Source organism: Medicago truncatula, chromosome 5, assembly GCF_003473485.1.
Source record: "Medicago truncatula cultivar Jemalong A17 chromosome 5, MtrunA17r5.0-ANR, whole genome shotgun sequence".
NCBI lineage: Eukaryota > Viridiplantae > Streptophyta > Magnoliopsida > Fabales > Fabaceae > Medicago > Medicago truncatula.
The window spans coordinates 6,478,740-6,505,180 of NC_053046.1; the positions used below are offsets into that span (position 1 = coordinate 6,478,740).

Sequence of the window (26,441 nt, forward strand, 5' to 3'; positions counted from 1 at the left end):
TTTTTTTTTTTTTTTTTTTTCTTTCTTTTCAATAAGTATGTCTCCTTTTTTTTTTTTTTTTTTTTATTAACTCAATTACATCAACAAACCTATACATTTTCCTAAATAATAAACGAACCATAAAATTCAATAAGTATAGACAAACAAATGCATAATCATTCCTATTGAATCAACAAAAACTAAACATTTTCACTTTTCATCAACTAAAAATAAACATTAACATTTATTAGAAAAAACATAACATAAAAATTCATATATAATAAATTAAGTTATAATAGATTTTTAAAGGTGTTAGTTTGTTACATGAAGTATCAACAAAAAACCGATAAGTGATAAAAATAAATTTAAATCTTTTTAAATATTAATACAAGATTTTTTTTTATATGTAGAAATTCTTTGAAATATTTTAATACTACTAATTTTAATTCATTGATAAGTGACAAAAAGTAAAAACATATAGTTACATTTGTTTTATTAATTTAATTTTGCGTTTATTTTCCAGAATATTTCTCTCTCATTTTCAATCAATTCCAATCATCATTTTCTATCATTCTTCTCTACAAAAACACATAAATTTTGAATCGGAGCAACTTCACCGGCGACAACCGTGCCGGAAATTGCCTCTGTTCGTCGGATTTGGTAAGTTAGCTGTGATTTTTCTTCTTCAAACAATTCTGCTGTCATAGTTTAATTATAAGATCTGGTGTTGTATTTGTCATTTCTTCTTCCTCTTAAGAATTCTGATGATTCATTTATATGCAATTGGGTTTTTGCATTGCAGTTATATTCTTTTCATGGTGTGTCTGTGGACACAGTGAAGAAGGTTCAATATGGGAATTTTTGATGACTTGCCTTTGCCTCCAGAAAAAGCTGTAAGCTATATTTCCTCCCTTTCTGATTTATTCATCATTAGCTATGAAGCACATTCACCCCTCGGATTAGGCGTGTACATGTCCCACACGACACCCACACATATAATTACACTGAATTATGTGATTTTCTCAAATTATTAGCCGTGTCAGTGTCCGTGTCATGTCCGGTTTCTGTGTCTGTAACCGTGCTTCATAGATCATTAGATTATTGACGGTAGAGTATTATTATTATGATTAGATTTATTCATTTTATTGTAATTGCATTTCTCATGTGTTGCACTGAGTAGTACTCATTCATTGATGACAAATTGAGTCTTTGTTTTCTATTTGAATGCAGTATCTGAGGGAAGAACTCTCTAGGATAGATGAGACTTGGACTGTTGCTCGTTTTGATTCGTTACCTCATGTTGTTCATATTTTGACATCAAAAGATCGTGATGCTGCTGCCCAATATTTGAAAGAGCAAAGTGATGTTGTTGAGGAGGTTGTCGATGAAGTTGTACAATCTTATCATAGCGGTTTTAACAGAGCTATCCAAAACTATTCCCAGATCTTGAGGCTTTTTAGTGAATCCACTGAAAGTATAGGCGTCTTGAAGGTAGATTTGACAGAGGCCAAGAAGCACCTTAGTGCCCGCAATAAGCAATTGCATCAATTATGGTATCGATCAGTCACATTACGACACATAATCTCCTTATTGGATCAAATTGAAGACATTGCTAAGGTTCCAGCTCGTATTGAGAAACTCATTGCAGAGAAGCAATATTATGCTGCAGTTCAATTGCATTTGCAATCCATGATGATGCTTGAGCGAGGTCTCCAAACTGTAGGTTTTCAACTTTTGTTACGTGTTGTATTTGTTCTTTGGTAGAAACAGTTTATTGTTCAAAGAAAATGTGAATGTGACTGTATCCTGAATCCAAAGAAAAAAAGTCAAAAAGACTAAAATGCACAAGTATATGACAACTTCTGCATCTCTCTGCATATTAGAAATGTATTTTCCCGTTGACCAAAAAAAAAAAAGTATTTTCCCTTAAAATTACCATTAGTTTGAGATTGAAACACTAGTGAGAATCACTAAACTCAACCATATCCTCTAGCATATGGAAAGAAGTGCTAACAGACATTCATAAAATTTCCACTTGTTTAGCTAGTTTTGAACCTGTATATTATACGACTAATGAACATCCCTTCTCAAGCCTATTATTGATTCAAAATGCTCTCTCTCCCTCTTTGTTAATATTTTTCCATTTATTAATCATCTCTATGAACATCTCTATGTGTTTTTTGTTTGTAATAGTTATGTTTGACGTGTGGCCTAGGTTGGGGCACTCCAAGATGTCCGTTCTGATTTAACAAAGTTGCGTGGAGTTCTCTTTTATAAGATTTTGGAGGATTTACATGCACATTTATACAACAAAGGTGAATATAGGTATTTGTTTTTCCATTCCTATCTCTTACTTAGATCGTGATGCTGTGAGATATTGGAGTACACATTTTTTTGTTTTTTTGCAAAGGCATTTAGAGTAAATGCTTCTGAAATGCTATTTTAGCGGTGGCTCATCTGTGCTTTATTTCTCCCTTGATATGCTATTTTCAAGCAAACTCCGAAGCTCTATTTTGCTCTTTCGTTAATTTCTCTTCTATTTTGTTTGCATTTGTTTCTATGTGAAAACATTTTCATATCATGGCGCTTAAATGTACTGCGAACTTTTGATTTGACTGCCAATTTAATGTAGTTGTGCAGTTTATTTGTTGTGAACTGATGATATGATATATTGTGTTTGAACTCTTTTGTGTACAGTGCTTCATGCTCAACTATGCTGGAGAATGACGACGATGTTCCCACCACCATTTCTGTTGCACTTACTGCGCATAATTCACAACCTCTGTCTCGAAGAACAAAGTCATTCAAAGGTGACAATCAAAATGGCCTCCAGATTGATGGATCATATAACAGAGGGTAATGCTGGTCAATTGAACTTCTGACTATTTCTGCTATTTTTCTCCTAGTTCTGAACTGTTAGAAACAGGAATCGCGCCATTGATGAATGTGAAAAGCTTGAAAATCTCAGAGAGAAGAAAGAGAAGAGAGAGAGTTGTAACTAACTCTGTAACTGAATCTTTTATTTCTTGTTAGAGTTCAGGTTACAAGGGGAAGTATATATAGGGTCATGAGGTAGTATGACATCTGTACACAACCTGACAACTGTCATTAGCCTGCAATGGAAGACTTAAACTAAGTGTAACTAAGCCACACTAAGATGCTTAATGCATCAGATACTTATATACTCTAACGTAAATTGCATAAATCATTTCTTATTTCCTATTGAAGCTTCATGCAGTTTTTTTACTGTTACACATTGCTTCATTGATGGCCGAGGGAAGATTGCTTTCATAGTAGATATTCTAATTTAGCAAATTCCTCTCATTGTCTTATTTGTCAAGAATGGATGAGATTGTTGAAAGTGATGATGAGAACATTTGATAATGTGATTTTATTAAATGTTACATGGAATACTGGCTATACTACTCAATGCTAGCTTTGGTAGTGTTTTTTTGCTGGATTGTTGCTTTGTTAGGTTGATGTGATGTAGTCATGTAGCTCCATTTTCGTAATGTCCACTTTAGGTTGTGCCCTCTAATAGAGTTTGATAAACTCATCATATGATGAAGAAGAAGAGAGAGAGAGAGAGAGGGAGAGAAAAGAGAGAGAAAGTTTATTACAGAATTGTGATTTTCTATATATGAAAAGTTAGTTACAATTTTGAGATGGATCTGGTTTATATACAGATTTGGTGAGCTAAGCATACAGCTACTGATGAGCTGGCACATACACAAGTAAACTAAGCTATGTACACTTATATCTCTAATACCCTCTTCACTAATATTGACTAATCTAAGGATATAACAATTTATAGAGACAATCTCCAATTTTTCTTTTTCCAGCGTCATATTGGTGTGTTGTTTGACAGAGCACTATCACGTTGTTTGATCCATGTAGCTGATCCCACCTAGCGCGATAAGTCTTGATTTTTGCTCTACATGTTAGGGTGTAGTTTGGATTGTGCTTGTGGAATATAGTATATAAAATACCATCAAATGTGTGTTTCAGTTCTTTTGATGGCAATGATGAGGAAGGTACTCTGGTTTCAAGTGAAGAAGCTACTTTAGATGGGGATATGGAAAACATGAAAATCACTGGTAGTGATGTCACAAAGGATGCTAGTGGTGCTCTTCGTCAAATGCCAACATGGCTTTCGAATTCGACACCTGATGAATTTCTTGTATGAGCCACTTAATCATATAATTGGTATTAAATTCATATTGCTTCTCGAATTTTCAGCGACTTTTAGCTCTGAACTGAAGTTCCGAGTTTCTTGTGCAGGAAACAATTAGAAAGAGTGATGCTCCACTTTATGTGAAGTATCTTCAGACCATGGTTGAGTGTCTGTGTATGCTTGGAAAAGTGTCAGCTGCTGGTGCTATGATTTGGTTAGTTATTTTAATAATATTTTTTCTTTTGAAGAAAACTCTATGTTTCTTTATCTCTTTGAAGGTTTTGATATGCTTTTTTCTATAAGCATCTCTTAAAACTAACTTTTCACACTAGTGTTGCTAGCTTGATCTTGACTCTTGGTTGGGATTTTTATTTCATGAAAGTCCAAATATCAACTCTACTTCTGATATCTGCATTTTTTTTCCTCAATTTATCCTATTTTAATATCGGGATTCAGTCCTTTTTTTTTGACTTCAATCATATTTTTCCTTTTATCCTAAAAAACAACATACTAATTCATGCAATTCATGATTTGTGGATGCCAAATCCCCTCAATTAGTAGAATGGATGTGATACTTGTTGCTGTCTATCAGAAATTGACAGAAAAGTTTTTTTTTTTTTTTACTGAAACTGAGAAATTGTATTTCTGAAAGTCAATTAAAATTTACAAAAGCTGTGAGCACTCGTATTTATGATTTGAAATAACTGTAGTTAAGGTTGTGACAGCTAAGTGTAAGTTATTTAGTTGTAACTTATATCTGAATTGAATTCTAAAAGCAAACTTAACAAACTAAAACATCAGAAATACTGGGACCAAGAAGATTATTCTCCCACCCTCCAAAAGCTCAAGATGAAGGAACCAAGGTAGTTAAAATCGAGACTCCACGCATAATCGAAAAGGGGTGTAAAATTGTAAAGGGTGAAATCATAACACGAATCATAAGATTCTATAAAATTCATAAAACTCACACACACATATATATATGAGACAGGATCCGTTGACACCTGGTGTCAACGGTTATATTAACACCAAATCCTCACTGTCCATATTGTTTAATCTAAAGGCTAGAAATTAAACAAGATTTAATGTTCGCTGGATCCCCTTCTCTCTTGTACTCAATATTTTTGTTCTAACTAACACAACATTGACCTGTTCTAAGCAGCACAACCTTGATTGAAACACCACAAAGCTTTAAATTGATAATCTTTTTTAGAAGCTGATCCAATATTTTAATAAAGATAAATTTGTAAGATTAAATTAATTTAATTTTTTGTGTTGTTCAAAAGGACGAGATTCTTGCGTTGTGCCTCTCTTGTTTATATCAAAAGAAATTTAATCTTTTCCCATTGGAATAAGGTAGTGAATCATGGAAGAATTTGGATTGGATCTCCGTGAGAATATGAGTGTTGGAATTTGCCAAATCATGTAATTTTTTCCCCTAAATTCCTAATTGAATTAAGTTGAATTGCTTCCACTCCTATATCATAAACAACTCAATTGGTTTAATTATGGTACCTGGACGTATCAAAAACCATTGATGGGGAATCAACGGAAGAGAGAACATAAAGTTCATGAGATTTGAGAGAACGTGAAACCCAGCAATTGAAGGTTGGAAATAAAGAGCGTGATTCCGTACATCAAGAAAGTTGGAAATTTATGGAGACCATTTAATGAGAATTATGAGCCTTTGATAAAACTTAAATGAATGGTTGAGATTTGGTGTCAACGAATCCGTTGACACCTGGTGTCAACGGATCCTGTCTCTCTCTCTCTCTCTCTCTCTCTCTATATATATATATATATATATATATATATATATATATATATATATATATACATATTCATAAAATTAATACTCATGCATAAATTTACATTAGCAAGAGAAAGTAAACCTTTAGATTCAAATACTTAATTAAACTTAAAGTCATAACTATAAGGAAGTTCGTAAATAATGTCTTAAAGAACCAGTAATTCATAAGTCATGAACAAAATAATTTAAGCTAGGCTTGCTTAAATAGCCCAATGACAGCAGTGAATTAGATATTCTAATGAAACGAAGTCGCCCAACACCCCTGAAATCTTAGACTCGTACAATTTTGCATTTTAAATCAGGATTTTAACTATAGGACTAAGCTTGAGCAATATTTTAAGACATCCAATTTAGCCTGCGTATTCGGCATATCCAGTGGCCTGGTTCAGACCGGCTTGGCCCCCACTACTCCTGTATTCAGCCCCAAAAGCACTTTTGCAACCGCTTTATGTTTGCAGGACCGCTAGGGAACTTAGTTGTGTCCAAGATAAACTACAATCATCTGTGTCCGAGGCCCAGTACACATCACAGAAAACCCTCAAAGGAAGAGTGAGGCTCAATAGCAAGAAGCATTAGTCCACAGTGATCTGTTCCCTCTAAGAACATTGGAAATATTTTGATAGTATTGTAAAAAATCCAAGTCCTAGATTAGCTTAAATATGGCCTTAATAGAGCTTATAAAACTTGGGCAATTCACCGAGAAGGTTGAGTTAGACTCAAAAGTACTTACCATTGGTTCAAAGATTGGTTTATCATCAGTACAATTGTTTGGCCAGATAGTTACAAAATTCACTTGCTTTGAATATTAGTCAAAATAGAGCCATTAGACTGGTGTCTAACCTCAATGTCCAATGTTAAGAGTTCCACAGTGGATGAGATAAGGCATGAATATATGTTTATAAGTGGTGGGAAGTTCTCACCTTACAAGCTGGTTTTGCTAAGTCAAGCCCAAATTCTAAGATGGTATCACAACTTATCCATGTGAATATACTAGTTCTATTACTAGATATATTTCTAGATTAGCTGTTAAAGCTTCCACTGAAAGCTTCATTAGTTAGAGCATCTCTAGTAAAATACAAGTGCTAAAATAGAGAAACACCACATCGGCAAAGCTTCTTGTAACCGTCTCAAGTGTTAGTTATCAGTGGTGTATGATTAGCTTCCCTTGGGTGAAGGATAAGCAAGGATATAAAGATCCTGTAACTTGATCATTCAAATCAAGAAATTCTTGTCAATCAATATAGAAACATTTCCATTATTTTCTCTCATTCTAATATGGTATTAGAGCTAGACGATCCATTAAGCCACCCACAATCAGACCACACTCCAGATGTCCAGTCCTGGACGGGGGGTGGGTTAAGAGTTCCCACATTGGATGATCTAAGGCCTGAAAATATGTTTACAAGTGTTGGAATGTCCTCACCTTACAAGACAGTTTCGTATGGGTTGAGTCAGGCTCAACCGCTCAACCCAAATTCTAAGACTCAAGAAATAATAAATTTGGCCAAGTTGTTTAATGGCAAAGACTGAATTGAACTGAGTAATATCATCAATGTAAACAAAATGATAAACCTCATCGCTGGCAGCTGATCAAACATATATTCAAAAAGAATGAAGTATAACACTTGTTATGGAGAAAGCCAGACTGCAGAAATATATCTCCGAGGCATTCAAACCAGGCCCTGGGAGCCTATTTAAGGCTATATATTGGCCTGTTAAGTCAATAAACCAATGATTTGTCATTTACCTCAAAACTCAAGGGTTAAGACATGTAAACCTCCTCGTCCAAGTGACCTTTGAGGATAACTCTAACTGTGATAGGTTTTATAACGGGTGGTGAAGTCTTTTGCAAGTGGACCAGTATTTTCTTTAACTCGGAAAACCTAATTGCATCCAACGGGTTCATGGTCAGGAGGAAGAGTCCAAGGCTACGTTTGGATGAGAAAAGAAATTAGAAGGAAAGCAAGTGGAAAGATTGTTGAAGGAATGAAAAAGATAGAAAGTGAGATGATTTTTAGTTGTTTGGTAGAAGTGAAGGTAAGAGGAAAAGAAAGGGTTAATTGAGTAAAAAGTGTAATAAAAGAATATAAATATTTAGAAAATGACTTTAATACCCACGTATAAGAAAACATGATTCGTTCAAAATACATATTGCACGTCATTCAATGCGTGGGTGTTTCTGACTTTACAACAAATAGTGTTATCGTTCCACTTTCTTTCCATGATTGCGCGGAAAGCTTTATTGGTGTGCGACCCACAAGTTTTTAATCTTTCCTCTTTGCTCACTCTAAAGAGTAAAGAGAACCCAACAATGGAAGGCACAGCTTTAAAAAAACTTTCCACTATGCAGCCATCCGTCGTCCCGGTTTCTGCAGATCCAAACGGACTGCAAGTGTTATTTTTCTATAGTACAGTGAACTCTGGATGCCTGGCAACAAGTGAATCCCTATGAACAAGAAAAACATGTTATAATGACAACTTGAACTAATTAACGGTGATCTAAATATTGCTGTGATATATTTCCCATGGTTTCTTTCACATTATTATCATTTTTGTGCTTTTTAGGTGTGGTTGTCTGTGCAGGCTTCACCATATTTCATTATTATCGTTTTGTTATTGTTATATATTTGTTAGTGATGATAGTGTGTAAGTTATACCGGTTTTATTGTTTAACAGCCAAAGATTACGACCAACAATTCATGAAATTATTACATCCAAGATTAAAGCCCATGCAGACCTTTTGAATTCATCAAGGTCTAGCATTGTTCATGGTTCCCGAGCTGGAACAGGTGATCTACACTTCATTAAAGGTCAACTGGAAAGCTACCAGTTGCCAAAACAGAAGCGTAAGAATGGGATATCTATTGCCGGGACTCTGTTGGCTGTAAGCCCTGTTTCCCCTCTCATGGCTCCTGGTGGGAAAGCACAAATTGCTACAAAGGAGCTTCTTGATTCAATTTTGGATGCTGTTGTTCGAATATTTGGTGAGTGACAATAATTTTATTATGCATTGTTCTTTCTAGGTTAATGGCACACTTAATGTTGCAGAGAGGAGAAAATAAATGGTCACGCAAAATAATATTGGATTATGAATAAAAGCACTAGGGAGAAAGTTGGGGAAACACCTGCTGTGTAAAAGACATCAGAGTCTTGTGTGGTTTGGGAATGTGTGGAGAAACCCATATTCACTTCAGTATCCACTCCCTATTGTACTTGGGTTTCAAGCTCATTAGTTAGTGATTTGTAACAGAATTGCTACAGCTAACTATGTATAAATAGTTAGCTACACTGTAATCAGTTCAGTTGAGATGCATCAATCAAATTACACTCTCTCTCTCTCTCTCTGTGTGTGTGTGTGTGTTCGCACTTTCTATATTTTTAAACACATAGAATAATTGGTGAGGAGGGTAAACTAGATAGAGGATATTTCAATAAATGGAGGTAAGGGAAGACCAAGGAAAATTGTAGCCAACCCCACCTAGTGTCAAAATGTTTTGCTTGTTGTTGTCTGCTTTCTATTTTAATCATTATTCTTCATAGTAAATTTGTCATCTCGTGTATCATTCTATAGAGAACCATGTTATTGTTGGGGAGCTGTTGGAAGCAAAAGTCAGTCAGCATGTTGACATGAACACACCAAAATCTGTGCCAGTAGATGTGAGTTGGAACCCTGATTCTGAAACATCTCAAGTCACAGGAGGTTACAGCATAAGTTTCTCCTTGACAGTGTTACAGGTAATCTATATCTAGGGGTCATTTAGTTGCAAGATGTTTAATAATAGAATGAGGACATATCTGTGCTAATAATTTCCCCACTCTATAGCAAATTATTGCTATTAAGATATTACTGTAATAATAAGTGAACTTGTAGAAGGCTTACTATCACTTAAAGGGTTGACCACGTTTCATGCGCATCCTGTTTAATTGAGACATTCAGTTTATAATTAGTACATCTCTTTTATGCGTTTGTGTGTTTAGCTTGAAAATTGTAGTAGATGAGAAGATTACCTACTTGCTTTAAGTTTTTAACATGTATATTTATCATAAGAAAATAAAAATTAGCCCCCCATCTTTTAAGCTTCTGGATCTGTCAATTAGGACCAACTTTCTAGAAAGCTTAACTTGCGAAGTGAAAACTCATGACAAGTTTAAATCTGAAAACTAAATAAGCAGTTTGACATGCATGTTAGTGAGTGTTGAAACTACTGGAAAGTATCACACTTGTTGGTTTAGAAACATGTTCAGTTTTTTTACGGCATAAGTTTCTTTGTAGAGTGAATGCCAACAACTTATATGTGAAATTCTGCGGGCGACTCCAGAAGCTGCATCTGCTGATGCCGCTGTGCAAACAGCCAGACTTGCAAGCAAAGTCCCTTCGAAAGAGAAAAGGCAAGTGAGTTCAATTTCTTTTGCTTTTAAATATAACATTTAACAGCAACCTTTGCTCAATTCAAAGTTTTAATTTTATGAAATATTGTGTAGTAGTCCTTCGGCCACAGATACCTAATAATTAAGAAAGTCTGTGATGAAGCTGGCATAAGAACTTGATAGATAATAAATGGAGCTCCAATCAAACCATTAATGCAGCCTTCATTTTGGATTCACTGTTAATCATCTAGTTGAGGAGCATTTGGTTTGCAACTCAAATATGACATGCTCGGTGTCACATGTTAGTTTGTGACTTTTTTATTTTATTTTTTTAATTTATGAAAGTGATCTTATTAGAGAGATCTTGACTTACAACAAAAAAGAATATAAGGTATTGTTTTATGCATTGGTGCAAAGAAGAAACATAGAAAAGAAAACAATGGCATTAGAACAATCACAACCTTAAATCCCCTCTTATGCACTCAGTCTAGATAAATTGAAACTTTGGTGTTGCAAGGAAAGATGTTTAGACAAGAAAAAATAAGTAGGGTATTTGACACAAGGTCTTTTTCCTTAATGCGATTGATAAATCGTTTGAGTCAGGTTCACAATTGTCAGGAGAAAATAATACAAAAATTTTAATTTTCTATGTTAATACAATATTATCTTTCAAATCAAATTTATATCATGTAGTTAATGATTAATGTTTCTCATTGATTACAGGGATGAATCAGAAAATGGTCTTACCTTTGCATTTCGCTTTACTGATGCTACAATATCTGTTCCTAATCAGGGTATGATAAATTCAATTAAACTGAAGGAGTGAAGTTAAACTTTTCTGCTTATACAGTTTAAAATCATGTTGCTGTTGGTATACACGGGATGCTGTTAAGATATGCTTATTTTGGTGAAGCTTGCATAATTTGTGAAAATTGCCTACATAAGAATCGCTATTAGAGGGTTAAAGCTAAACTTCGAAGTGTTTGAATTTCAACCAATAAGAGAGCGCGTGATGGGAAGAGTGTGTTGCTGGCACTCCTCTTCCTTGCAATGTCTGTACATATTTTTATTTTACCTCTGATAAAATTTCTATTCCTATCATAGAGAAAAGTGCCATATGCGGTATATTTGATACTTGATAGATAGAAAAAGTTGCAATATCAAAGAAAAATGAAATTTATATTTATTTGTGCACATATTCGAGTTGTCAAAGTTTTTGGCATGTTTATTTTCCTTCTCCCACTTTTAATTGTCTACTAAATGATTACAGCTGCTGTCTAATAGACATGGTATATGAGAATAGTAATCTTATCAATATTATGACATGGACAGGAAAATCATCAATGTTTAAGATTACCAGTAATATTGGATAAAAAACAAACAAGCAAGCACTGTTATAGGAACATTTTCCATTTGGTTATTTAGCACCTGCAATTCCAAATTGTTTCCCTTTCAGTTTAGAATGATATTGCGTATATGTTAGCTTTTAGCATGCTGTGCTGACAGTACCATTTCTGTAATAGCTTTTAATTTGTAAATTAGTTATGGAAGTTTCTGATAACATCACCCTTTTACTTAATTCTTGACAATTAAATCTCTAGCAGCAGTTTTATGCTTTGATGACAAGTCATTGCCTAACTGCTGAACATCTTATTTATAGCATTTTTTCTTTATAATTTTTGTTTATTAAGCTATTAATTATTTTCCCAATTCTAACATTTATGGCTGGTTGTTTTAATATTCAGGAGTTGATCTTGTTCGCCAAGGATGGAATAGGAAAGGTCCCAATGTGGTGCAGGAGGGTTATGGGTCTGCAGCGGTTTTACCTGAGGAGGGCATATATTTAGCAGCATCAATATACCGACCTGTGCTTCAGGTGTTGCATTTTGGATTTTTATATCCCTCCTGTAAAGTTTTGACCAGTGTTCAATATGTTTTTTTTTTTTTCCTGACTTGATTCTTTGTGCAGTTCACAGATAAAGTTGCTTCAATGCTGCCAACAAAGTATTCCCAACTTAGGTGAGCTCAAAAACATTGCAGTTTTTCTTTATTCAATATTTTTTTTAATTATTCCTTGATTTCTTGTATGCGAAACCAAAATGCTACTTTATTGTTCACTTTCTTTGTTGAAAAAAATGCGCGAATAAAATGTTGCTTTCTATATTTAGTGCTAAGTTAAGCACATGTGCTTGTTCATTTTACCTTGACTTACATATTGATATCGGGACAGAGTGTCATTCTGCATTGAGTATTTAGTGCCAATATGTTAAGTATTTACTGCTAAATGTGCTTGAAAAACCAGGTTCTGAAAGTAGAATGAATTGAGTTTGTTGAGGTAAAATTTTGAAAGAAACTTATTCGGTAGAATTTCTTTAATGAAAAATAGTGTAGATGCAGGGCAGAGATATTAATGTTAATCAATCTATATTATGGTCTGGTTCCAGCTAATTGGTTCAATTGGCCAGTCAAGTCTAGTTTTCTTGACATTGCTTATTTGTAAATGATGAAGAATACGAACCAAGAATGTGGTTGAAATGTAACAAATAGTTTTACTTGTCAATGTCAAAATAAAACACAAATTGTTTAAGCAGTTGATTATAGAACCCACTATAAATAGGGCCTATTAGGTTAGGTTATCGAATCTCATCTATTGATTATATACTGGATACATTGTTAGCCGTCTTTGTTTTCTCTTTCTTTTCTTAGTCTAAACCTGATAATTGCAACAAAAATCTTTAGAGGGACCAGGGAATGTGAAATGTCCATTAAAATTCAAACATAATTTCCATCCTATCCTTTGTGAAGTGAATGGGTTAGAACTTTTTTATTCCCCTTATAACCTTATTTCAAATAATAGTTCATTTTTAGACAATCTAGAAACTTAATATTTCAAAATATTAACAATCTGATGCTAGATTTACATTTTGTAATGCACGTGAAACGTAAAAATAATAATATTAACAAAAATGTTATCAATATTTTTGACAATATAAAAATACAATAAGTCAAAAACCCAATAATTGTATGTTAATAAAATCCCAATATCGATGTAAAATGCAGAATAAGTAAAAAATATTACTAATTTTGTCTTTGGTTTTTTTGCAACCTCAAAACCTCACATTCTCAAAAATTAAATAACAATAAAAGTGAAGTGTGCTCAATCCCCAAATTAATAGCATAAATCCAATACCCAGTGTCCAGCCATTGTTAAGGACAAAATTCTGTGTCTCCGGCTCTGCAACTGTTTGCCGGCACTGGCCAGAAAAAGTCATCAGTCGCAGCTGTACGACAAAGCGTTCTTGTGCTACGCGACACACTTCATTTTACTTGGGTGAAACATTAATTTAAATTATAAAAATATGTCCAGCTGTGATTCCATACCATTCCATCCAAATTCAGGGAAATGAAAAATAGTGGTAAGTAATGAAATTGATGGAATAGATACCATTAGATTCTATTCTACCCGTCCTTATTTTTAAAATCCAAACAATGAAAATAACTTCGATCCAATCCATTCAACTCCATTCCATCTCATAGCATTAATTGAAACATACCCACCCTTAGATCAGAGGCTCTCGATGTATAATGTGATATTGGTGATACTTGTAAAATAACTTCTATGCTATCTATAAGAATTAGGTCTAGTGCCAGTGTAGTACTACTTTTGCAAGCCCGGAGCGAGTGATCAACAAACTTCAAACATAATCAATATAAGGAAACATAATGAAAATGGAAGCTACAAGTTTTGCTTGCATATCAGCTAGTTTCTATTAATTTTTATATGGTTTTGACTAATCATGCTTGTATAGTATATATTTTTGATACAAACTCTTATCGATTTTTTAAAAAAAATAGCAAAAGTTCTTTTCAAGCTCAATTTTTGTGACTTTTTAATGCATTAATGTTACTTCTTGGTGTTGTCAATTTTGTGAATTGCAGCAATGACGGGTTGCTAGCTTTTGTGGAGAACTTTGTAAAGGACCACTTTTTACCAACTATGTTTGTGGATTACCGAAAAGGCGTACAACAAGCCATATCAAGCAAGTCTTTTAAACTGTTCTGGCTATTTTTTTTTCCGTTTCCCTTATTTTAAAAGCCCTCCTTGGGGTCAGTGTGATATTTTCCGAATCTTAATTATTTTGAAACATCATAGAATGTCAATCATGCAGTAAAGCATTTTGAAGTTAGCTTTCTCTGAAATGTTTGATGCTAAGACCTGTTCTTACTTCTTAATTGAAGGTGTTATTGACAAGCACTTGAGTGATAATTAATACCCACCCCAAAACACAACTTTCTGAAGCAAATTTGGTTTCCATGAAAATTATGGCATCCTAGTTTAAAGTAGTTGGTACTGTAGTAGTTAGTAATTTTGTTGTACCGGCCATAGTTATGGGAATCGGTAACCCAAGACTCATTCCCTTGCTAGATTATCTTTTCCTTACAGTTCAATTCAAAAGCCCAGAAAAAGTATGCATTTCTGTGTTTTTTGAGTGTTTTAGTTGTTGCAATTGTTCGTATTTATATTGTTGAAAGTACACTTGCTCATACATGTTAATTTGTTGGGATTTTAAAAGGAGCAATTCCTAAATTTGTTTACAAAAATAGGAATGGAGAATCCTGTGATAGCGTAGTTAATCAAGTGTTCTTAGATGATAGATCACTTCTTTTGTACAATTAAACTAAATGTTGAAATATATATTACTTCCTCTTATTATTATTCTATTTTAATGGTTGTTTATTTTTCATTATGTCACTCCTTAAATTAAGGAGTTGATTAGTTGTATTCTCTCCTATAAAAGGAGTACCATTCTCATTGAAATAAACTACTCTCAAGTTATAGAGTAATTTCTACACTAAACATAGTTTGATCCTAATTTGTAAGATCACTGTGCATAACATTTACTGAACTTTTCAATCTGTAATGTAAAAGCTAATGAAGTTGCATCAAAAATGATGTGAAATAATAGCTTATTAGGCTTACGGGCATATGAATGTTGATGATTTGTTGAGAGATTAGTATTTGTCCTCAAATATCACCATAAGTTTGTTTTAAGATCTGTTCTCTTCCTATAAATGTTTAGGTCCGGCTGCATTTCGTCCAAGAGCACATGTGGTCAGTACCTATACCTCGTCAATTGAAAAGGGCCGGCCTGTATTACAAGGATTATTGGCTATTGATTACTTGACAAAAGAGGTAAATTTTAGCTTCAATAATAATGTCAATACAATACGTCGGGTTCTATTTTATTTTTTACTTTTCTATATTGAACACAAGATGATATGTTACCTGGACTAGTAAGTTTTGGAATTTGGACATTATTCCATTGACCATGCTTAACATTTAGTTTTGTTTGATAGTTAGAGAACATGTTTGTTTTCCCTTTGAAACTTTTTGCATAAAATTTACTGCAGGTGCTTGGCTGGGCTCAAGCAATGCCCAAATTTGCTAATGATCTTGTGAAGTATGTGCAAACTTTTCTGGAGAGGACTTATGAAAGATGCCGGACTTCATACATGGAGGTACTTTTTTTTTTATGAAACTTCCTGTGATTTTTATTTATTTTTTTGACGGAAAAACTTCCAATAATCTAGAAAAAAACAGAGAACATATATTACTAAATCCTCAAGCTACCCGACAAAGACATATATTTGAAATAACGACTGGCTAAGCACCATAAACTATGATGCATGATTGCAATACGAGTAACGGATACGATACATATCCGATGCAGTGGCATTTTTTTGAAAAAATAGGATACAATAGTTTAAGATATGTATATTAAAAAAATATGAAATATAATAAATATATTATTTTAATTCAATATTTCCAAACTAAAAATGGCCAAAGGCAGAGGGAAAAGTGAATGGGTGAAGGATATTATGCATGTGAAGGGTTCAATATAATGAATGGGTGAGAAATTATTAGAAGAGTGAGCAGGTGTGAATGATACATTTATCTGAGATGAACAGGTAATGCCATAAGTGTTATGGTGATTACCGAGAGTCATAAGAAAAATTGAGCCATATGTATCTCAGTGGGGAATATGTAAATTCATGAAGAAGCGTACATATATCACAGCTGTGTTGCTGCTGTATCAGTGGCCATTTCTGCGAATCGGTGCATCATAGACTATAAAGAAGCAAATAACACACAAGAATTGGATCCTTGCTGCTTCTTCAGTCCTATTATTTGTTAATTCAGTCAAGAATCCCCAGGGGAGGGGATGGCATGGCGGTGTAGGCTTGGGGCCTAGGTCTTAAGTTCGAATCCCTGAAGTGCCAACAATTCCTGTGTTGGGTTAGGCCAGTCTATACAGGGCTTTGCTCTGGCTTCAATTGGCCTCTCCGTTAGTGTATTGTGTGATTGGTCCACCCGATTAGTAGGTCCTTGGGCCGGATACCTAGTTTTAAAAAAATATATAAATAAATAAATTATCAGCACAAAGTATATATGGACCTGTTGATTACTCCGTCCTTGGCTATTTAGATAAATTGGTCGTTGGCATTCCTATAAATAGTTGCCTCGAATCGTATCTTTCCTGTGCTAGCATTTTCTGACATTTTGTCAACTATATTTCAGGCTGTTCTTGAAAAGCAGAGTTACATGCTTATTGGGAGGCATGATATTGAGAAATTGATGAGGCTTGACCCCTCAAGTGGGTATTTACCAAATCTGCAAGGTCCTTTTAATTCGGAAAGCAATTCCTATGATGCCGAAACAATTGAGGCTGAACTGGAGCTAAGTGAATTACTGCTAAACTTGCGTCCTATTAAGCAGGTTCTTTTCTTCATTTATGCTTACGAGTTACTATGCTTCATTATTGATATAATTTTCTTATTGAGTGTTTAATTTTACCAACCTATAATAATTAAGTTTTCAATTTTATGCATTCTTGCTAAAATCCCCTGTCTCTCCCCCTATTTATTTTGCTTCTCCCGTGACTTGATTGTATTTTTTTCCTCAGGAAAACCTAATCCACGATGACAATAAACTTATTTTGTTGGCATCCCTTAGTGACTCACTGGAGTTTGTTGCAGACTCTGTTGAAAGGTGTGTTTTGCATATGCTGTGCAATCTAGTAATGTTTTATTGCATACTGTATATAAAGTAAGTATAAACGTGAGACTGCCAGAATCCAATTCAGGTTGTAGAGTTCAGTTGCAGGTTGTGGAACAATCGCATCTCCAGAAAGACATTTGTTTTTCTGGGATTTTAATAAGATCAGTAAAATGTGCATGACCACCAATCATTCGCAAACCATAGTTTTTAGTTTTTTATCATTGCTTTTTCACAAGTATGAATCTATTTAAAAGAGCTTCCCTTGGATGAAACTTGTTTTGTGCTCGTCTTTTTAGATCTATGTTTCTTTTGGGTGAGACTGGGTCCATGCTTGTGTGCAACTTGCTTGCTGCGAGTCTGCGACCTGTGTGAGTAGTCTCTGTGCCAGCTGGTTTAGTTTAACCCATTTTAGGGATTACCAAAGCCTATATCTATCTAAATAGATTACTATTCGCATAGGATTACAAAAGCCTATCCCTTGATTATAGCTATAGGAATAAAATCCTATATCTATCTAATTATGATTACAAACTGGAAAATATATACAAAAGTAAATCAGAGATAAGATCTTGTTAAAGAGTTCCAAGATCCATTGGGCCACCTGCTATCAGAGATCTCAACATTATTAATGTTATTATGCTAATTTGTTTTATTTTATCTATTTGTTTATATTTTATGTGTCCTCGTGAGCTTAGCTCAGTTGGTAGGGACAATGCATAATATATGCAAGGTCTGGGGTTCAAACCCCGGCCACCACCAAAAAATATATTATATGTATGTATTCTTGAGTACAATGTTTGTTGTAGGTAAAATCTTGTTCTGTGTTACAATCTCTCAGATTTTACATGTGTATCTCCCTTATTGGGTGGCAGGATCTATAAGTGTGACAAATCTTGCATAGTTTTCTGAGATATAGCGCAACAGAGTGCTTACAATGCAGGGAAAATATCCAAGAGTGCTCCTCTTTGTAGGGTACTCTTGAAAATCCTTGAGCATCCTTGTAGGACGGACTATCCTTCGACTAAAACTTGTGTGTCAGACATCCTATATATGAGAAAATTGAATATCATAAAATCATCAAAGGCATCTGAAAGTTTTTACTGAAGGTTAGTCTTTTAGGTATAGTGCAGGAAAACAATGCTCAATAAAATTATGTTGATGTGTACGTGGATGATATGTTGGATGATATCCCAAAAATCATAGCATCAACAGAGAGATCAACTAGAATTGGTATCGATAGTGTAAGTCGAGTTAAATCAGATGAAGTGTCATCTGTTACTATGTGAAAATGAAGGCAAGTAAATATTAAATGAGCTAGAACAATGGCTGGAGCCAAGCTCCTTACCATCTGTGATGGTAGTATATTTGAAAGGAACAAAACAAAATAAATACTCCTTGCAGAGTTAGGACCATAGGATTTTGTTTTGTTTTGTTCTAACTTCTAAGTGACTTTTTACAAAATTTTCAGTTATTGGTTTCAGTCTCTGCCTTTTTACAAAATTTCACTCGCTTCCTTCTCCTTTCATACATTCACAGGCTTTGCTCTTGAGGGGATGGGGAGAGTTAATTGGATTGGGATGTTGTGTTTATTTATCAATTAATTAGCATACATTTATGGGTTTATGAATGTACAAGACGAAGATGGAGCCATGAATGATGATGGTGGATGTTGATGATGATAATTTTTAATTATTTTTTATATTTTAATATAATAATAACTAAAAATAATGATATGGCAAACATTAATCCAACTCACATATGCCAGATATGCGCCGTGTCATCAATGAGAGTGACAAATCACCAAAATTGATGGAGGACAAAAAAAAAACGAAGAAATGTACAGGGGGACCAAAATAATGGGTTTAAAAATGGGGGAACTAAAATTTCAGTCAAGTTAAAATAGGTGGACCAAAAATGCATTTAAGCCTTTGTCTTTTCATGATGAAAGAATTCCAAGCATTAAAAATTCTTGTGAAATTGGCAGGCTTGGACAGACTACTCAGAGAGCAACAAATCATGTTGGAGGAAAGCATCATAGTCATTCAGACAGCGCACCTACAAGGAGTCTAGCATCATTTGCTCAAGATTATAGAAAATTGGCAGTTGACTGCCTTAAGGTTTTACGCATAGAAATGCAATTGGAAACAATATTTCATATGCAGGTTTGCCAAATGTGATGTTACTTTTCTCTGATTGAAGAATTTGATGATTTGATTGTCGTCAAACTTATCTGAGCATTTGAACAGGAAATGACAAATACAGAATACTTGGATGACCAAGATGCTGAGGAACCAGATGACTTCATCATTTCTCTCACTGCACAGGTGTCTTTCTATCTATCTTTGTTTGTTGTCTTCAAAAGATCCTGCCACCCAATTTCTCAAGAAGTCTTTCTTATTCCACCCACACAAATTCCACTTTAGATGTCTTGTCTCGAGAGTACCACTTCGACCAAAGATATGGCCTAAGTAGCGCATGCACAACTTGGGGCAGTCCTCACCTTAGAATTTGGTTTTATGTTCATGCACTGACATCAATACCTGTTGGACCCCTTCCTTCACACCATCAATTAGGCTGGGGGTGGATGATGTAGGGAGCCCAACAATGAATCTAGGACAGACTTTGATACCATACTAGGTTTTGGACCTAATCAAACCTCACAAAACTGATTGGTAAGGTGAGGATTACCCTAGTCTTATTAGCTTTACAAGATCATATCACTAGGTGATGTGGGACTAGAACCACCCCCCAAACCAACACACTAAGGCTTTGTTTGCGAGTTTGGAGGGGAAGGGAGGAACGAAGAAATAAAAGACATTGGTAGGAGAGGGCTTTGGGGGTTCATTTTTCTTCATAATACAAAATCTTCCTCATTTGGGGGAACTCAAAAATTGTATTGGAGGAAGATTTTGGGGTGTTTCGGAGGGTTTATATGAATTCTTCAAATTTAACTTATGTTGTTATAATATTCTTAAAATTAAAAATATATTAATCATAAGCATTAATTTATCATTCTCTAATATATGCAAAAAATTTCTGCATTTTCCCCTATATTTCCCAGACCCCAAAAAATGAGGAAGATTTTGTATTATGAAGAAAAATGAACCCCCAAAGCCCTCTCCTACCAATTTCTTCTATTTCTTCCACTTGCTCCTCCCCTCCCCTCCAAACTCCCAAACAAACCGTAAAGGTGTTGTTCTGCTGCAATGAAGATAGACGAACTGGCCCAATAATAGACCACAGGGATCACCACAATTAAGTTAGATTTTCCAGCAACAACAATAACAGCCAAGCCTTTTCCCACAAAGTAGGGTAGATTTCCAACATTGTTTAAATAAAATTCTATATATTTCTGAATTTTATTAAATTTTCAAATTATGGTTGATTGCCCCACATAAACTAAAGATGTGGCCTAAGTAGTGCATATAAGACTAGACTAGATAGTCCTCACCTTAGAAACTGATATTGTGAGATTGAGTTAGGCCCAAAACCTTGGATGGTATTAGAACTTGGTTCAAGCTATTATTGGGCCAAGTTCTCTTTTAGTCTGTTTGTGTTTGTCCACGCTCTAGATGTCTAGTTTTAGGTGTGTGGAGAGGGAGGTGTTGAGATCTATGTTATTCCATCCACACAAGTCCCAATTTAGATGTGCAGTCTAGAGCATGAAGTGAAGTGTTGAGAGTCCCACATTGACTACACACATGGCCTAAGTAGTGCATACACGATGGGCAGTCCTCACCTTACAAGCTAAGTGTATGCACTTGCACTCACATCAATATCTATTGAGACCTTCTTTCAATCGCTTATTTTGTGAAATTGTCAAGTAAGTTTTTTAATCATTAGAACCTAAAGTTCTAATACTAAACCAAAAAGTAACATACATTCATACCATACTAAATAAACCTTGAGAGCATGAGTTCTAGTCCGAATGTATATTCCTCCACTAGGGAAGTGTGGGAATAACTCATATACTAATATAAATAAATGTTAAAATTAAACTAAATTAGTTGTAATGGCGGCTTAATAAACCCACCAGTAAAAGAATTCTAAATTATCTGATCGATGAAATAAAACAATGGAATATTACTATAAACCCTAATATTGAAAGTAAACGGTCAATAGCCAAAATGATGAATTTCAAAAAAGTCTGATCTTCCTGTTAGTGACTCAAAGATGTATGTTATGCTTATGTAAGTTAAACTATTTATGTTTACTATTTTAATGAAATGTCCAGATAACCCGAAGAGATGAGGAAATGGCTCCTTTTATTTCAAATGCAAAGCGGAATTACATTTTTGGTGGAATTTGTGGGGTTGCAGCAAATGCATCTATTAAGGTGCGAATGTATACAATTTACAATTTTGTTTTGACCTAAATACTTACAATATTTCTGTTTGAAAAGGGTATTTTTTCGTTTCTTCACTGCTAATGAGAGGGGGCGCTTTTACTTACAGGCTTTGGCGGATATGAAGTCTATTAATCTTTTTGGTGTTCAGCAAATATGTCGAAACTCTATTGCATTGGAACAGGTAACTGATACTGTGCGTGTGTGCGTGTAGATGTATCAAGTGCGAGGACTATATTTCTTCCAGCGCTCAAAGAGTGCTCGTTATTAGGCATGCATACACTTCAAAACATGTTCTAAAGTGATGTATGAGCCTTTTGCGTTTTTGGGCTTTTGAGTTAGGGTTTTACATATACTATAATACATATACATACTAAGGTTTAGCATTTAAGATGTTTGTAGTAGTTGCTCTTTTTAATGTCCTTTGCTCGTGATCTTTTCTCGTAAAGTTTTTTCCCCAGACGTGTCCTTTCTTCTTGATCCTGCATCTCTATTTTGCGTCTTTTCTAACAAATTGTACCAGGGCGATGGTTGATTTTGACCGCATGTTAGTGAGCGGTAAAATACAAGTGTGGAGATTCATGTACTTGAAACGCTAAAATTCTGGGTTAGGGCATGATATTAGCCAGTTTTGGTGGTCTCTCACTTTGGCACATTGATTAGGGCTCCTCACCATTCTCCTTCTCCTCCCTTCCCCTCCGAACCCTAAATGCAACTTAAGAGGGTTTAATTTATACCACTAGATCTAACCAATGATGGTTAAGATTAAAATAGCCATGACAAACAATTTTAAATTTTTACCATATGTGCATGGTTTTATTGTATGTTTAGTATTTGCTTTTCTTAATCTCACTAAAAGCTTATCTAACTAGATACAACCACTGTGGATTTTTGCACTAACTAGATACAGCCACTGTGTGTGGATTTTTGCATGTTGCATATTTTTTATTTATTAATTAGACAGTTTTACTATTTGACTTCATTAAAAGAGATTAGGAATAAAGTGGAGATAAAATAGTTCTTGACGAAATTTAAGATTCATAATAAATTTGCACGGTATTACAGGCATTGGCTGCTATTCCATCCATAAACAGTGAAGTTGTGCAACAAAGATTGGATCGAGTCCGCACCTACTATGAACTCTTAAACATGCCATTTGAGGTAAGTCTACTAACTAACCTTACAGCTTCATGTTTAATGCAATTTTATCTCAAGTTATCTTATCTTGGTATTCCTATTCCTTTCACAGGCCCTGCTTGCCTTCATTACAGAACATGCACATTTGTTTACTGCTGCAGAGTGAGTTAATACCCAAATTTTAGTTGTTAATACCCTTTTATGGAATGATATTGACATTATATTCCCACAGGTACGCCAAACTTCTAAATGTTCTAGTCCCTGGGAGGGAGATTCCTCCCGATGCACATGACCGAGTGTCTGAAATATTATCCTTGTAGTGCGTTCAAACTTTTATGCCAGAGTTCATTTTGGACAGTTGGGGTGCTCGTGTCAATTAGATTTCTGAAAAATGATGATGCGACAAGCCGATGCAGATGTTTGATTTTACACAAGTTTCAACTGATTAGACCACTACTAGTTGAAAGATGGTTTCATTCTGCGCTTGATGATGGCAATGACATTCACCCCCACCCAACCCCTCCATTTGTTTGTAATGTAATTATTATAAATATGATGACAATTTTGGTTGATGCTTCTTTCCTTTTAGTTTCGTTAATTCTACGTTTATTGTTCTCAATACAACTATCCTTATCAATGCTTATATTATTAAAGTATTATTACTAGTTTTTTTACTTTCTTCCGATTCACTAATTTTTTCCTTTTGACTGAAATTATTATTTAAGTTAAAAGCACTTGAAACTTGAAAGTAATACGGTCTGTCTGTATATATTTTTCTCTTAAAATGTCTGTATACATTAAATTAAAAAATTACAGTATGGTAAAATCAAATCGATTGTAATTTGTTAATATATATTTAACTAATTACAATATTTTTTGATACAATGAATTAAAATATTTTAATAAATAAAAAACTGAATCACTAATTTATACAACTCAGCGCTTAATCAAATTGTTATGGAATGTGATTTACAAATTTAATTGAGGTCAGAACCTTGGACAACTAAGTAAATAAGAGAATAAAATTTGTTGGATATATAAATATAAAAGATTAGTTTTGTATACTGAAAGAAGTTCCGTATAGAGCATGTGATAACAAATATATCCTCTAAGAAAACAACAATCTCTATATATGTCCAGTCAAATAAAAAAAAATCTCTATGCTATGATAAGAATTTTATAATTGTTTTTTTTACAGTAGCATCATGTGGTTCAATGTAACTACCCTAGTCTCTTATTGAAAGAAACATTTTTGTTTGCTTTAATAATATTAGTGGAATGGAAGTAACGAACAAGTTGCACAAACATTGACTAGTGTATTTAGTCTCATCATTGAACCATTCAGCACTCACAATGTTCAACATTTATAAAGGTGAGGCCAATCCATCATTCACATAATCACAACATAACACTCTTATCCATACAATCTGCTTCAAGTCAATTTAGTAAGTTCCAAAAATGTATCCACCACCAGAACAAGGAAAGCCAACATACAATCAACCACCAGCAGCAGCCACAGGTATTCCAGTGAGCTACAACAGCACTACATCGGCGTACTCCGGTGCCTCATCGGATTACGCGCCTCCTCCTCCGCCTAAACCTCTAGTTGAATGGTCCACCGGTCTTTGTGATTGCTGCTCTGCCTCATCTGACCCTAGAAAAAGTAAGTCCCTCATCCTTTACTAAACTAATTTATATTATGCATATACCTACAGCTATATAACTATATGTATATTAATTTTCACTTGGTTGACTTTGCATATCTAATTTGTTTCAGGCTGCATAACGTTTTGGTGTCCATGTATCACTTTTGGCCAAGTTGCAGAAATCATTGACAAGGGATCCACTTGTAAGACAAGACACCCATTCATTTCTAATAACAAATTCAATTTATATATTGAAAGCATTGAGTAGCACAATTCTTAAAGAAATTATAGGATTGTACAGTTTCTTACCAAATTTAATAACACATAATACTTTAGAGCTTACATTTCACTCCTATATTTATATATTTTTGGATTAATATGCTGAAAAACCACATGATACTTGTAAGGATTAATTTGACTTGTTTGATGTGATGGATATGTTCTAAAAAAGTAATATTGGAAATAAGTTATTAATGGAAAAATTAGTTAATTGTTGTGATTCAACTTGAGAGTATTTTTGTGGTTTTGCAGCATGTGGTGCTAGTGGGGCTTTGTATACATTGATTTGCTGTGTGATTGGGTGTCCTTGTTTGTATTCTTGCTTCTACCGGTCAAAGATGCGACAACAATACGGTTTGAAAGGAAATGATTGTACAGATTGCTTGATTCATTGCTGCTGCGAGGCATGCGCCTTGTGTCAAGAATATCGTGAGCTTGAAAACCGTGGATTTAACATGGTCATTGGTATGTATCAATAATATGATATGAAGTATGAACCATTGTTTTGAATCTTTTCTTAATAAGGTTTGCTGCTATTAAATCTTAGCTATAAAATTTGCATTTTGGAATGGATAGGGTGGCATGGAAATGTTGAGCAACGGACTAGAGGAATAGCAATGGCTACAACTACAACAGCTCCAGCAGTTGAACAGGGCATGAGTCGTTGAAGTGAGTGAAGATATCCATATGTATTTTGTGTGCTTCATTCAGTGAGTGTGTTCATATATAATCTTTGTGTTCATCTTATCTTATCTTATTTAGTACAATAGTGTCTGAAATATGAGGATTCTTGTGTCACTGGTAACAAAAATAAGAGTTGCTAATGTAATGTAATCAAATATCAAACAAATGTAATCCACTCACCATGATTTCTCTATGTGTAGCTCATCTATATATAGCACTTACATTTATTTTTTAGATTCAACCATTTTGTTATGTAATCCCTTTGTCTCAAATCATAAGTAGTTTTCATCATTTTGTTCAAATTGATAAATGTAATTAACTTTGCATGTACAAGAGAAATTATGTGTTATTTTAGAAAATTATCCTTCATTAATGTTATGAAAAAGATAAATTAAAGAATTGAAAAAAGAGCAATAAATAGTTAATATATTGTAAAACGACTTATTTAAGACAATTTTTTTTTCAAAATGACTTATCACTTAGGACGGAGGGAGCACTAATTTTTTGAACCCGTGCAACACCTTGTGAGGAAGTTTTCTAAAAAACATATATTTAAGTTAAATAACTACAAATTATTGTTGAACCTTATAAGGATGTGGTATGACAATGAAAAAAGTTAAAATGTTATATAAATAAGGGTTAAATATATTTTTGATCCCTTTAAATATATCAATTTCATTTTTAATTTCTCTAAAAATTGCTTTTAAACTTTAATCCCTCTAAATTTTCAGTTATCAATTTTAACCCCTTCTATTTTACAAAGTTCACGTCATATTTGGCTTAAATATGGAAATGGTCTCTGTAAATATTTGGCGTTTTGAATTTAGTCCTTATAAAAATATTTTTTTGATTTTAGTCCCTGCAAATATAGAATATTTGGTTTTGGTCCTTGGTATTTTGTTTTAATCCTTATAAAATCATTTCATATTGAAATTGGTCCCTATAATATTCATTTTAGT

The 26,441-nt window shown here is 34.1% G+C and overlaps 2 protein-coding genes across 2 annotated transcripts; both read left to right on the top strand.

Annotated features, from left to right (window-relative positions):
* Window positions 1–485: 485 nt before the first annotated feature.
* Window positions 486–23,532, top strand: LOC11409903 (exocyst complex component SEC8). The gene is made up of 25 exons (XM_003611721.4): window positions 486–639; window positions 782–872; window positions 1,210–1,698; window positions 2,195–2,304; window positions 2,677–2,835; window positions 3,988–4,159; window positions 4,261–4,367; window positions 8,640–8,947; window positions 9,535–9,698; window positions 10,237–10,352; window positions 11,055–11,125; window positions 12,077–12,207; window positions 12,301–12,350; window positions 14,271–14,371; window positions 15,413–15,525; window positions 15,744–15,851; window positions 16,912–17,109; window positions 17,297–17,382; window positions 19,376–19,553; window positions 19,638–19,715; window positions 21,626–21,727; window positions 21,846–21,920; window positions 22,802–22,897; window positions 22,986–23,035; window positions 23,106–23,532. Exons 2-25 carry the CDS (start codon window positions 831–833, stop codon window positions 23,191–23,193), a joined length of 3,192 nt encoding a protein of 1,063 aa, XP_003611769.2. The 5' UTR covers window positions 486–639; window positions 782–830; the 3' UTR covers window positions 23,194–23,532.
* Window positions 23,533–24,199: 667 nt separating this feature from the next.
* Window positions 24,200–25,734, top strand: LOC11408586 (protein PLANT CADMIUM RESISTANCE 2). Its single transcript, XM_003611722.4, has 4 exons — window positions 24,200–24,536; window positions 24,651–24,722; window positions 25,051–25,263; window positions 25,375–25,734. Exons 1-4 carry the CDS (start codon window positions 24,332–24,334, stop codon window positions 25,464–25,466), a joined length of 582 nt encoding a protein of 193 aa, XP_003611770.1. The 5' UTR covers window positions 24,200–24,331; the 3' UTR covers window positions 25,467–25,734.
* The last annotated feature ends 707 nt before the right edge of the window (window positions 25,735–26,441 follow it).